This window comes from Leptidea sinapis, chromosome 28, assembly GCF_905404315.1.
Source record: "Leptidea sinapis chromosome 28, ilLepSina1.1, whole genome shotgun sequence".
Classification (NCBI taxonomy): domain Eukaryota; kingdom Metazoa; phylum Arthropoda; class Insecta; order Lepidoptera; family Pieridae; genus Leptidea; species Leptidea sinapis.
The window spans coordinates 9,936,910-9,952,558 of NC_066292.1; the positions used below are offsets into that span (position 1 = coordinate 9,936,910).

Below are 15,649 nucleotides of genomic sequence, written 5' to 3' on the forward strand. Positions count from 1 at the left end.
TTAAGATGTAGTACGCTTTTTTTTTCACATTTTGTAATAAATCGTTGAATTAAAAAATAAAGGTAATGTATCTTCACGGACACGTGACACAGAGTGTTTCTTTTTTTACTCGTCCGTGCTGTGTCATAATATGTCCTGCGATCTGCCAATTTGCCAGCGTCATTGGACATTGACATAATATTTTGACTGATGGCATTGAACATCTGAATAATTGAAATTGAATGACCAATGTCTTACTGTGTTTTTATCATATTATTTTGTAATGAATCAAAGTCTAATTCAATGGTAATAATATGATATCGTTCTTCTCAAAACTTACATTAAGCAATTCGAAGCCGCAAGTGGAAGTCGCCTCACCCGCTTATATGGACAAAAGTGCATCATTGCAGGAACTTGGGTACAAGGACGACAATGAGTTGAGAGAAACGATATACGGTTTGTTTTGAAGTCTTTTGTGTGGCACTGGATTTGGATATTTTGTGAATTGTGCTTTTAACCAGTGTTGTGGTGTTTTAGACTTTTTGCGGACAATAAGGGATCCGGAAAAGCCAAGTACATTAGAAGACCTAAAGGTTGTCTACGAAGAAGGAATTTTTGTGAAAGCATCAACCGATGACAACGTTCCTATTCTGAGAGTGGAGTTCAACCCAACTGTGCCTCATTGTTCTTTGGCCACCTTAATTGGATTGTGTATAAGAATAAAGATTCAGAGGTCTTTACACCATCCAGTTAAATTAGATATTTACATCAAAAAGGGTGCCCATACCACAGAAGATGAAAGTAAGTAGAAGTTTTTAAAATATATTAATATTTAATTATTTTTTTTGCCAGAATTGCTAATGTACAATATATACTTACTGTAAGAACATAAATTACATGTTATGTTATTTTGTATAGTGGTAATGTATGTTATTATCAAGTACCTACATATTAGATAGCTGGCTTGTGTCATCAGTGCTTCATATTATCATATATTTGTAGATTATTGCAACAATATGATTTATTAACTTCTTAGTTTTGTTTTGTTTCTTAAGAAATGGACACTAAATACTTTATAAACACTCCATAAATATTGATAACATTGTCACCTGCAGAAAAAAAAAATAGTAGAAGTTCAAAGGTTATCTATACCTTGTTGACATATTTTCTTGAAGTCATGTTTACATTTTAATATACTCTAGTTTATAGTATTGCAGGTCAAATTATAAATTTATTCTATATTTGCTGAATGATGATAATAATTAAAAGTAAACACTCATGAAATATTTCTAGGTAATCCAACCATACATTAGCATCTATTTTAATTTTATTTATTTCTATTAAAAAAACACTTTTGATTGTGAAGCAAATTGAAAGAAATAAACATTCAATTAGAACTTTGCCAAATACATCAGTGGAAAGATCATTAATACCACCATTCATCATGGTTAAACCATTTTTGGGGTTGGTGTGCACAAACATAAAAAAAATAAAAATTGTTTTTATGACAATTAACAACTTAGGAGTTTTTTTTTCTATGTGTTCAGAATCATTTTTATTTCTGTCTGGCATGTTTCATTACTACAACAGAAGGCCTGCACAAGGCCTTAAAAAGAAAAGCCATTTAGCTTCATAAGATTTTAAATATACATAAAATAATTCAATGGTCGAGCAAGTTGGTCTTATTCTGTGCCTGTAGCTACAGGCATGATAAAGAAGCTTCTTTATCATAGTTTCCAAGGCCTGGAGGTGGGCTGGCTTAAAATTTGACCCTGCCTTGGTGCCGCCTACCATCAGGATTACCTTCTGAGAGCTTGTACCGGCAAGCATCCCACTCAATGGAAACTAAGAAGTATTGTTTCATTCATTTCATTGAAATTCATAATATTATTTATTTACTCAGTTTCACTCCTTTATTATCAAACTGGAGATTACACTGCGTTATTTCACCCGGACTATGTCATCTGATCTGAATTTGCCTCCCACTATAGAGGTAAATTTAAATATTGACGTTATTCCTGTGAAAATATCTGTATAATATGTCTAGGAATATATTCCTAGATACCCTGATGATTGATTGATCTATAGGTCAGGGATAATTTCAAACCAGAAGTTAAAATCAAAATAAATAGATATTTTACAAAATATAGAAAATGTAACAAAATTTAATTGACTTATGATGAATTAAAGTTTACTTTAAGACTTAGACAAATAAAGCAGATCATGAGAAGCTCCACTATATTCAATATAATGGGAGGCTAAAGATATTTTGTGATTGTATCTTTTTGTCTTTGTAACAAACATATAAAGTTCAGATTCTCAGACCCTGCTTCTTATATTCTGGTACTTCAAAATTGTAGGATTATTTTTTGAAAAGAATACAATTGAGATATTTTGATTTAGGTATGTAGAAGATTTGACACCTTTTTCACGAAAATATGGCTCAGTCACACTACCTTTGATGGGTAATACCCCTGTAACCGTTACTGAAGTTAGGTAATGTCCAGTTTGTACTTTTCTGGCTTTAATCGAGAAGCTTCTATAGAGCGTTGAACAAAACTGCTTGTTAAAATGTGGCTTGCTATTAAAAAAAAAATCTATGAGTTTAATATTCTTTTCTGTACCACTTAAGATACCAGATTTTAAATTATCCATTAAATAATAAACTGTGTGTCTCCTATAAACTCTGGGCACTAATTTACCTTATATATTACACAACATAGTTCTAGGTGCGATAGTATCATGAATAGACAAATACTTGAACTTCATAATATAATTTAAATAAAAAACTGGCTTGATTCTGAATTCTCTCATGCAACAACGAATATAAAGAGCATCTACTTACCTATTTTCTTAGCAAATAAAGTTTTATTAACACATGATAAAAATAATATTAGAAAAATACTACAAAGCCTAAATATTTTAAGCTTAAAAAAAGGAAATAAATGTAATTAAATGTTAGCAGACATATTATGTAAATAGATAAAAAAAAATATCGTAATATTGGTGGGGGCAGCTGAGCTAACATCGAAACCATACCTCGGTCAGTCAAAGTAGAGTGGAGTGGCCCCTTTTTTATGACAGTAAGACGTGCAGGATGTTCAGCTGATGGTAATTGATTCGCCCTGCCCATTACAATGCAGTGCCACTGAGGATCAGATATTAATATCCCGAGATAAAATATTTTACATTCTGACTGATACTGATTTGATAATCAAGAGGTCATGTCAGAGAATGTAGCTAATTGTGACAGGTCTGAGCCAAAGTTGTGGGCATCAGCATAATTGTGACACTCTCCCGATTGCACTGTGCGCTCATCCACATGTTTAAGCTATTCTGTGATACCATCCATCCGCCATTTGATATAGCATCACAGGAATAATTAATACAGTTGGCATTAAAATAAGGGAAACAATGAATACTTCTCCAAATGAGAATGAAATAAAAATTGAAATAGGTATTATTTTTTATGTAACAGTATTTACGGCCAGACTAAGTATAGAAAATTTATGATAAAACATAATGTATAAGGGCGATCTCAAAAGGCTCATGAAATGGAAGCTTCAGTGAAATTTATATTCAAAAATTAAAGCAGAAAATTGTAATCAGCACTTCATGACCCATGCTTTTGTGAATGATATATCATTGTGTCGGAGTATAATATGATCATTTTTATTCATAGACTTAGAATGTACGAACCGATAGACAACTTCTTCTTCTTCCTACTATGGCTCCTGTGGAAGGTATACCACAAGTTTGCCAATGTCATGTTAAGGTAGACCACCAAGCTTAGAGTATTCTTTTACATTAGTCTTAGTTTTACCATTAAAATTATTTAATGGTAGTGATTGGTGCTTAAGATTGAAGTTTTATTTTCTTATACCTGAAACAAATATACATGCTGTTAGGACTATAAAAGATATACACAAATATAATTACTTAAATTATGTATATATATTACACAATATATACAAAAGAAGTGAAAACTAGGAAGAGGAGACATTTAAAGGAAGTTGGGCGGGGAATTTCAGGAGGTATAAATTTGTACAAAGAAGGTTGTGTTAAAGGGCAATTGAAGAATAAATGATCCATGTTTCCCTCATATAGACCACATTCACAAAGGGAATTGTCCCTAATTCTTAGTTTAGCTAAAAATACTGGGGTACAAGCATGATTAAAACGTAAACGACAAATAGTTGATATCACTGACTTGTTGGGAATTTTAAATTTGGAGAACCAAGGTTTCTGAGGAATTACGGGTGGTTTAATATTCAAAATAGTGGCTGACTGCTTAATGACTTATAGATCATAATCGGTTACAGACACAATATATTCGTCTACCTTTTTTATCTTGCTGTATCTCTGTTAGAGATGTTCTTCTCTCTATATACTCTAGAATATTGTAAGTCTGTATTTCTTTCACTCTGAATATTACCTGCACTCAAAATGTAATGACATGTGGGTAGGAACAACCAAAATGGTGAAGAATGTTCCATATTGAGTGACAAATCCGATTTGCGGTCTTCTTACGAACATTTTTTCTTCAGTAACATTTTTAACATGGATTTTTTTTTCAGTTAACAAACAGATCAACGACAAGGAAAGAATTGCAGCTGCGATGGAGAATCCCAACCTAAGAAACCTTGTTGAAAGTTGCATCGCTGATGAAGAATAATAATATATTGCATACGTAGATTAGACTGTTTATTTTATTTAGCTAAATATGGCACCCGACGCCGCATTCTCAAATATCAATGATAAAAATGAATTCACTAAGTTTACAAAGTTCCTTGCATACAAAGGGGTACAAGTTATTGTTGAGTCGAGGAAGGGCGTTAAAATAGAACCGAATTCTAAACCACAGTCAGGAAATACTGACTGGTTTAATCTACAGATACCAGACGCACCTGAAGTTAACCAAGCAATTAAAAATGCATTGCCTTCAGACAGAATACTTGAAACTATACGATCTCAACTAAATGTTGAAATTTCTGTGCAGACTGAAGATGGTGATGAAATGGTATTAGAACTATGGACGCTAGGCCTCGATGAAACCCAGTTTGATACATCGCTTAAAGCAATGAATACTGTATACTTCCGAATGGGTATTCTGTTGAAATCCCTCATAACATTGACGAGAATAACGCCTGCATATCACTTATCGAGAAAGCAAAGAACTGAATCCTTCACGATTTTCTATAGAGTGTATAATGGTGAACCGAAACTGAATTCATTGGGTGATTCTGTTAAAAAAACACAAGCCGGAATGCTGAAAACTCCACTTGGTGGATTAGGTTTTACCGTTTCGTATCGCACAAATTTTTCTATTTCGCCAAATAAGTCCGAAAAGAGCAAAACGCTATTGCTGAAGAGTGACCATTTCGAACTAAGTCCCAAGCATGTAATTTTTGAGTCGAAAAATAAAAAAGAGCCCAAAGTTCCCCATCCTGTAGATCTAAATAAACCCCTTAGATTAGCTGCATTTGTTGACGAAATGCTGCTGGAACAAGCCATTAAAGAATTTCTATCAGAAATTCCTATACCTGTTTGCAGGTTTAGAAACAAAAGCGATGATTCTGGCGACATCCGTGTCGAATCTAAAAGCACACAAGAAATAGACATGGTGGTGTTATCAAAGAGTCCAACGTCATTTGAAATGCCGCCGAAAAAGTTTCCAGATTATAGAACTGAAAATGAACCACCACTGAAGACGCTGCAATTCCCTTTCGCTGATGACCACCCAATTCGCGAATTGGCCGAGTTTTACAAAGAGTTCTTTAACGCGCCGCGTCTGAAGCTAACAGAGGAAATATTCAAGCAAATGGAAACGAACGAAACTGGAATGATGAGTTTAAATTTTTCTAAAGATCTTGCCGAGCATGAAAGTTCACTCATGCAGTTTGATAAGTTGGTGGAGGATATGTGTAAGTCTGCTGACTAGCAGTACTGCAGTGGGATGTGATCTGTATATTGGTGTTGGAAGACTGATAACTTATCGATATATTTGATTTAAATGTATGTTGTAGATAATTATTCCATTTTAATTTGTCTTGTCGTACCTGAACTTTGTGAAATACGTCGGTATTTATTGCTGGCTTATAAGTATTGACGACGAGTAATGATTTAAAGATTTAATAAAAATAGTGTTAAATATTTGTAAAGCCTCTTATATTATACCCATCAAAAACAGGAAATATTAACGTTGTTTATATGTAAAATATATTTTTTTACAACACTTAGGTTAATGTAGAGCTTTTTTTCATTTATTTACACTCAACAAGACGTTATAATACCCTTGTTAATTAAATCTAAGTACAAACAAACCATCTGGTTTTACCGTGTACTGCATTCGTAGTCTAAAACAGACCTTATGGCTTGCCAGGTCGAACTCATTTTTTTCCTCCAAACTCATGGAGAGCATAATTAACCGCCAGCTCTTGGTATACCTAGAAGGTCGCCAGTTGATCAACGGCAGACAGCACAGCTTTCGCGAAAGTCGGCCGGCACGTGATATTCTTGTATAGGAACCTAACACATAGGTGGGTGGCGGCAATTGAAAGCAAGGGGGAAGGCCTGGCAGTTAGCCTGGATATAGCGAAGGCCTTTGATCGTGTATGGCACAAGGCGCTTCTCTCAAAACTTCCATCATTTGGGCTTCCCGAAAGATTATGCAAGTGGACCTCCAGCTTCCTCACTGGGCGCAGCATACAAGTCGTTGTTGATGGTTATTGCTCGAACCCGAAGCCCGTGAACGCTGGAGTTCCCCAAGACAGTGTGCTGTCACCGACACTGTTTCTTCTGCACATCAATTACATATATTGCTTTGCAGACGACAGCACTATACACGGGCCATATAGGTCTCTCTCTGGAAATCGTCGACCAGTTCCGAGAGAAACTTGTGTTTTCTATGGAGTCCTCTCTCGAGAAGGTCGCGGAATGGGGTCAATTGAACGTTGTTCAATTTAACCCCCAGAAGACTCAAGTTTGCGCGTTTACCACTAAAAAAAACCCCATTTATCGTATCGCCGCTCTTCGACAACACTTTCCTCAAAGCCTCGCCTAGTATTGGAATACTGGGTCTCGAAATCCCAAGAGATTGCCAATTCCGAGGTCACCTGGAGGGCAAAGCCAAATTAGCTTCGATAAAGCTGGCCGTCATAAATAGAGCACCTCAATACTTCAAGCTGGCCCACATTCTAGCGCTCTACAAAGCGCAGGTCCGGCCAGATATGGAGTATTGCTGTTGTGGCGATTGTATCCACATATGGCAACCCAGTATTGTTTGGAGTGCCAACTGATCATATAAGATAGAGGGAGACAGATATAGATGCCAGACACTTGACAACAAAGGACGCGAGTTGCGAGGACTGACGCTAACTTTTTACCCGCGAGTGTTATAGGCTTAACTTGCATTATATAAATTTTATAAGTCACGTTGATAAACTTAGTGAATATTAACAGCAGTGCTGTTAATATTCACTAGTGCAAACGCAATAAACGAAGGTAAAGCTCGAGTCGGTGGTTTAATTTACAAGCTCCCCGACACGACACTGCCATCTCTGGTTTGGCGCACCCCAGTATCAGCTCGATCCATTTGACCACGTGCAACGCAGAGCAGCTCGAATTGTCGGGGACCCAGTGCTCTGTGAACGGCTGGTTCGCTTGTCGTTGCGTAGAGGCTTCGCTTCATTGTGCGTCTTCTACTGAATTCATCATGGGGAGTGTTCCGAACAGCTGTTTAACCTGATTCCTGCCGCTGAATTCTACCTTCGCACGACACGACACAAATTAGGATATCATCCCCTCCGTCTAGATGTGTGGCGGTCCTCCACTATGCGCTTTTCAAGGAGCTTTTTCCACGTACTACAAAGCTACATAACATTGCCTACCAACTTATTTTAATAAATACCAGTCTTAAATAAAATAATATTGGAAAAAGACAGTCTCTTCTTACCTTAGGATGGAATTCCTTCACGAAAACACCGCTTCTATGGCTAAAATATCAAGTCGCTGGTTTGTAATAAGCTTTTATTAGCTTCATACGTATGTTAGTATGTAACCGAATCTTTGAACATGATTTTGGCCTCATAACGTCGGATTAACTCGAAATTTGGCATGCTTATTGAGGACCGATGACAATTCACTGTTTTAAACAGTTTGATCCGTAACTCTTACTAGGATAATCAGAATTAGCGATTTTTTGTTTTCCTGAAGTATATGATAACGTTATACCGTCAGTCCGTATTGACTTTGGAATGGACGGTATACATGAAATTAAGCCAATGTTGATACAGTTCCCTGCAAAATGTAGCTACGGTACCGCTGAAAGACAAATGTTGCCATTGATTCTGAGTTGGGCATCAACTGTTCACAAAATGCAAGACACAGTTGATCATGCAGTCATTTATTTAGGTTCTCGATTATTTGCCGCTGGACAAGCTTATATAGCACTCAGTCGCATAAGATATCTGGGCGGTATTAGGATAGAAGAACTTGATTGCTCTAATTTCACCTGAAGAGTCACATGTAATAGTGATGCATTAAATGAAATGAATATGTAGCTGTACCTACAACCAATAACATCAATACAAATGTCTAATATTTAACTTGTAACGTAATACCTTCCTTTTTTCCATTTCGTAGAAATATTAATCGTGCATATTAACAGTAATAAGCGTATGCCGAAAGATTCGTTCTTAAAAGAACATATTATTTTATATACCGTAATAAGAACCATTTCATCGTGCTGTACATCAAGTCATAGAATCATGCAGATCACCAGTAGTCAACTCATCGAAGTACAAGCATCGTCACGTCCTCTCGAAGACAGCAGATATACTCACGTGTCAGTCATATGCTCCGCGTTACACAACCTCAAAGCAAGGCCGAGCGTACTCTACTAAAGCGTCGCGGTGTCGATCACTATTCATTCAATTTTAATCAATGAGCGACAGAGTGGGTGCTCAATGCTCAGTGACATCGGATGATCGAGGATCGACGCGAGCTTACACAAGCGCTCGCTGGCCGGCTTACTGCGATACAATTAGTTTTAGAGCGAGATAGAACACAGGTTATATTTTTCTCAATACTTATTGAATGAAACGTTTAACTATTGGTCAAAATGTAAGCTTTAGTATTGGTGTGTATTTTCTAAACTTGTAAATATTTTTTAAGTAACAATTGTAATTGGTTAACTAGTTTTAAGGATTTTGTATATATATCGTGTAACTGAAGTAAAATATATCTTCCACATATTCCTCACAGTCTCCAAACTACTCAAGCAGTTGTTTTATTTAATCTCCAAACGCTCAGTCTCTAAAAATAGATTGCGGCGTAACAATTCGAATATACCAATGCTTCTTTTTTTATATTATGTTAAAATTAAACATCATGTCAATAATAAGATATTGATACGTACAGCGGTTGAAGTAGGCTTTGTTAGTATTGTGGAATACTTTACACTTTTTCACAACCCACGACGGCATTTTTAAAATATTTTATTGCGATGCGAACTGATCTGTCACAGACGATGGCAAATCTCATAATGGCGGCTGATCGGATTGTATTAGTGTAAGTTTCTATGTATTTACACGTTTACCGGCTTGTTTTGGTGCCTCACTGTTATGTAAGGTGACACGGAGTCCTTATTTTTTTACTCGTCCGTGATCACATCATGGAATAGCGGAAATACGCTAAAGAATTGTAAAAAATAGATCGAAAACCATGAAATCTTGGGAATGTTTGCCATCATTGTAGCATATGTACATCATAATATTAAATATCATAAGACTAACCAGAGATGAAGTATTAATACTTCATGTAGTGTATTGATATCTAGTCTTAACTGAGTACGTGTTAACTATCATCGTCACTGTCACGACATCAACAGTGACATTAGCCGTGTGACGTTGAGTGCTATATAAGGAATGCACAGTACAGCGGAACGCCTTGCGCCTCTCTCTCCCCAAGAGAAGGTCGCCTTCGCTGAAGTCTTAGAGGGCACCTGCCCAAAGCCAACTGCAGATGGTGTTTAGTGGGTAGGCACCTAGGTTTTCACGTGAGTCCCACATAACCAATGCAGACTTAGGCTGCGTTGGTATGCATGAGCATTCACCACCTCCCTCCCGTCGTTATCCCGGAAGGTAGCCCTTTCCCTTTGTATGGGCACGGAACGCCAGCCCTAACTCGTTAATATGTTGATTTCTGTCGGAATTAATCCTATTACATTATTTTCGTGCTCGTAGTACGGAGTACTCGTGATTTTGAGGGTAGATAAATATCTAGAATATACATACCAACATTATTAGAATACTTATAATGTATGTATTTCAATAAAAAAATTGTTGAATGAAATTTAATGAATTAAAGATTTTATTACATTTCATATTCGCTTTCCTATGCTTGTGACATAATAATATATAAGTAACTAAAACAATTTTATTATGGAACTGCTATGAAAGACAAGAGCATTAGATTGCGGTATTTGAGTGATTGCATTATATTGCATATAAATAAGCACTTGAGCATTAAATTGCGTAAAAGTACTTGAGCATTGAATTGAATTTATTAATAGTAGTAGCTGACCCAGCAAACGTTGTATTGCCAATTTATTTAAATTACATTTAAAAAAAATTTGGCGTATAAAAAATAGATGCAACCGATTCTCAGACCTACCAAATATATCCTACTATAATTATTGTATTCGATTGTCATCTTGCAACCCTATAGCGGATTTGTGGATGGAACAGAATACCTAATATAAAAATCGCGATACAAAAATAGTTATAGATCGTAGAAGGGCGAAAATTTGAAGTTGTATATATGTTTCAATACTGAATCATAAAAAATGTCAAAACATAAAAAATATTTATAAACATATGCTTGTGCAGCAGGATCCCAGAATATGTTGGATCGGGGTGGTTATATAAATTATACATACTTCTTGATATTTCTGTATTCTGGGCAGAGTTTCCACCTATTTAATTTAAGAACAAGTAATAAATACATAAAACTCGAACAAATAATTAAATAGACTCGATAGCCAAATCTTATAGTTGACCTAGTTGGTCATCTTACATGAATCACATTGGAGTTAATTTAACTAAAGATCTGTATATTATGTGCAACATTATGGTTATTTAGAATTGAAAAATTGTGTTTATATTATACCGTTATCATTACAATCAGATGTTTGCCGGATTAAGTAAAAAAAATTATAGTCTTCATAATTAGTGATCTTAATTTAATGTTGGTACTGTTGTTAGATATTCATTCATCATTCATTAGGTCGCTACTCATTGACATGTTGCCACAGATTGGGAATAGAGCGGCCGCCATCGGGCTATTTGAATTATAGTTTTGATTGTATCAAGATTTTACGCTCGATGAGTTTCTTGCGCCAGGTTTCCTCGGGACTGAGAAATGCATTCCCGAATGGGTGGTGCATTTGACTTTTAATGGGTGATGTCATACCATGTTCTGAATAAAAATATTTGGATTAAAATATAGTACTTCATTTATAATTGGCTGTCGAGTCAAAATCCCATCTTCCACAAACATTGACAGTAACAGATAGACTTAGAAACATATGAAAAAAATAAAGAAAAGGGAAAGGTAAGGGGTGGTAGGAAAAGAAGTATAGACATGACTTAGTTTAAATCCAAGGACAAGTCATTGTTTAATTAAAATTATTAACTGTTATACGTAGGTACATTAATATTCTTAATGTTTCTATATTCTATTCTCACGATTTTCGTAACCAATGTGGTTATGTCTACATAGTTCATTTTGAAAGGTTCTATCTATTATATGTAAGGATATTCCTTAATTTCCATTGTTAAGCTCAACTGAATACATGTACCTACTTACTTCTGTTTTTATAAAAAGGAAGGGATGTAGTGTATTGACATCTAGTCTTAACTGAGTACGTGTTAACTAAACTGGACATCAAATAAACCGGACCACCAACTACTTCGGATTTCTGACTCGATTTTCTCAAAATGTATAAGACTTACAACTGTCCTAATTATACTTACAGAAAGTACGTTTCATGATGATTAAAATGACTACAAATTTATTATAAAGTACCGACAATTCACATTGCAATCGAGCAACTAACAAGATTTTATTATCTATTATTATCTAAATATTTTCTGTTTTGACTAGAGATCGCGATTTGCGTTCGTTTTACTACGATGAGGGTAGTCGGATATTTCCTATAATTTCCTTAGTTTTTGTCAACCGTTTGACCTAACGCGCATAATTTTGCTCCTTTTTTCGGTCAATAATGGATACACCTCTTGCAGCAGCTCAAGCTGTAGCACTACTTCAATCAGGCCTCCCACAACGTGAGGTCGCTAGAAGACTTCGAATCAGCAGATCTTCAGTGCAACGAGTTTACAGAAGATTTTTTATTCTATTTTATGGAATAGGAGGACAAACGAGCGTACGGGTCACCTGGTGTTTAGTGATCACCGCATTCTCCCACATTCTCTTGCAACACCAGAGGAATCACAAGAGCGTTGCCGGCCTTTAAGGAAGGTGTACGCGCTTTTTTTGAAGATACCCATGTCATATCGTCCTGGAAACACCTCACAAAGAAGCTCATTCCACAGCTATGTGGTACGAGGAAGAAAGCTCCTTGAAAACCGCACTGTTTACAGACGATATCTATAAACTGGAGCATTCGATCGCTAACCAGTTACGGGCAGACCGAAGACTACATCAACAGCAGATGATCGTTATATCCTACTTACTGTTCTGCGAAATCGCCGCCTCAACGCAGTTCAAGTGCAACAAAGTCTTCGTGACGAATTCAAAGTGGTCATAAGTTCAGATACCGTCAGAAGAAGACTTGCAGAACGGAACCTGACTCCAAAGAGAGCTGCAACATGTGCAGCATTAACGGTAGCCCACCGTCGAGCTCGGCTTGAATTTGCTCGAGAGCATAGGTATTGGACGTTAGAGCAGTGGGGTGATTTTCTCTTCACGAATGAAACCAGGGTGAGTCTACATCGAAGTGACAGACAACAGAGAGTATATCGTCGCCCTGGAGAACGTTATTCTCAGTGTTGCATCGGACAGAAAATGCAGTTAATTGTTATAATGCACGGCCTCATGTGGCTCACGTGGTGACCCAGTATCTGCGCGATGTCGGCATTCATACAATGGATTGGCCAGCTCGAAGCCTGGACTTGAATCCGATAGAACACTTATCGGATAAGCTGAAACGTCGGGTTCGAGCCCGGGTACCTGCTCCAACAAGTGTTCCAGAGCTGCGAATAGTAATTGAAGAGGAGTGGAATACATTTCCTTAAGATTACATCGTCAGACTCGTGAGGTCGATGAATACAAGGATGCTGGCAGTTATCCGCGCAAGGGGAGAGAATACTGAAAAATATGTTTTTTTAATTTTTTGTTTTGTTTCAGGCTTTAATTTTTCATTTTATTTTATGATAACTAGTGATTAATACTATTGAAAAACGGCTCTCTTTAAAATGTAGTTGATGCATTAGTCATGCTTAAGAAACGATTATAATAGTATCGAAAGAATATCTTAATATAAGCCGAGATAAATATTGCTATTAAAGCTTGTCTTTGACCACTCGTCTTTTCCACTAAAAAAAATGGTCTGTCCGGTAAATGTTTAAAACTTTATCCACCAAGCATGGATAGAGTATAATATTTGTTTTAAATAAGTATTATACATAAAATTCAATAATATTAACAATACTTGTTAAAAACATGTATGTTTTATGTTGGTGTGAACGCTGTCAATGTATCAGACTGTATCAAACATGCCTCAGATCTATATGTGAACGCTAGTATGTTTCTGACAATTGCAATATATGTTAAAAATAAATAATTATGTTTTGACAAGTATCTATTCTATAAGTTTTGTATAAAACAAGTTTTTGACTTGTTTCTTGGTGTAAACGAGGGGTAACACTTCATCAGTACATAAGCTTCTCTTTTTATTAATCGTTCATTACTGCTTGTTTTGCAAATCTGAATAACGATGAATACTTATAATAAAACTATACCTAATACTACATATTTAATAGATAAATGTAGGAGTTTGGGCGACATCGGTTTCCATAGTAAAATGATGCCACCTCTACTAGTTGTTTCTGTTCTGTGATGGGTATCACAAAACGGCGCCTATTTCTGCTGTGAAGCAGTAATGTGCAAACATTACTGTTTCTGTCTGAAGCGCACCGTGAACAATGAAACTGGTAGATCGAATTGCCGTAACACGTCTATCTGTTTAAAATATTAATAATCGCGTTATAAATTCGGAAATAGAAATTGCAAATGAATTTGATAAATACTTCTCCGAAATCCCGATTGTCACGACCAAAGACCTTAACTCTTCGCCAAAAGCAGCATATGATATGCTTAAATTACACGTACCAGTATCTTCCACTGATTTGAAATTTAAGTATGTTACAGGTAGCGATATAATAAATATCTTCAAATTAATTAACCTAAAAAATACAAAAGACCTATGCGACCATTCGACTAATATTGTAAAATACATACTTGACATTATAGCACCTGAATTAGCAATAGTATTTAATGAATGCATAGATGAGGGTGTGTTCCCTGACCTCATGAAATACAGCAAAGTAATACCTTTGTTTAAATCGGGCAGTTCTTTTGACCCTGCTAATTTCAGACTTATTTCAGTGCTGCCTGTTTTTAGTAAAATTTTTGAAAAACTTGCTTCAACAGCTACAAATGCATTTTTGTAAATTAATGAACAAAAATCAGTTTGGTTTCACTAGGGCTTATCAACAATTAATGCGGGTACTAGACTCATTGAGCACATCTTTGACGCCTGGGAAGAGTCACAGGATGCATTGGGCATTTTTTGTGATTTGTCAAAAGCATTTGACTGCGTCCTCCATGAAACTTTACTCCTAAAACTAAAGCATTATGGAGTGAAAAATAGAGCCCTAAATCTGTTAAAATCATATTTAAGCGAAAGAGTTCAGATAGTCGATATAAATGGCAAACAGTCTTCGGGTAAACCTGTGGAAATAGGTGTTCTACAGGGTTCTATTCTCGGTCCTTTCTTGTTTCTTATATATATTAACGATCTACCGTTTGTGGTAGATGATAGCCATGAGATTGTATTGTTTGCTGATGATACTTCACTTATTTTTAAAGTGAAGCGACGTGCGGATATTGATGACGAGGTAAGCAATGTACTCTCAAAGATAGTGCGTTGGTTTGAGACGAATAATCTGCACTTAAATAGTAAAAAAACAAAGTGTTTACGGTTCATTACAAGAAACACAGCGGAGGTACAAACCAACGTACTTATAAATGACCAGAGATTGGAACTTGTGGACACTACGGTCTTCTTGGGTATCACGTTAGATAAAAAGCTTCAGTGGGGTCCACATATTACCCATCTAGCAGATAGACTCAGCTCTGCGGAATATGCAGTTAGAAAGATTAGAGAGTACACGAATGTTGCGACCGCTAGATTAGTGTACTTTAGTTATTTTCACAGCATCATGACGTACGGTATATTACTATGGGGTCATGCTGTTGACATTGATATAGTGTTTTCACTGCAAAAGAGAGCTGTTCGTGCTATATATCAGCTTGGTTATAGACAGTCTCTCAAAGAAAAATTTAAAGAAATAAATATTATGACTGT

The 15,649-nt window shown here is 36.0% G+C and overlaps 2 protein-coding genes across 2 annotated transcripts; both read left to right on the plus strand.

Annotated features, from left to right (window-relative positions):
• Window positions 1–179: 179 nt before the first annotated feature.
• Window positions 180–4,677, plus strand: LOC126973028 (MIP18 family protein galla-1). Its single transcript, XM_050820158.1, has 3 exons — window positions 180–435; window positions 517–780; window positions 4,557–4,677. The coding sequence occupies exons 1-3, from the start codon at window positions 294–296 to the stop codon at window positions 4,652–4,654; spliced, it is 504 nt and encodes a 167-aa protein (XP_050676115.1). The 5' UTR covers window positions 180–293; the 3' UTR covers window positions 4,655–4,677.
• A 25-nt stretch (window positions 4,678–4,702) lies between these two features.
• Window positions 4,703–6,134, plus strand: LOC126972989 (autophagy-related protein 13 homolog). The gene has a single exon (XM_050820107.1). The coding sequence runs from the start codon at window positions 4,703–4,705 to the stop codon at window positions 5,918–5,920; it is 1,218 nt and encodes a 405-aa protein (XP_050676064.1). The 3' UTR covers window positions 5,921–6,134.
• The last annotated feature ends 9,515 nt before the right edge of the window (window positions 6,135–15,649 follow it).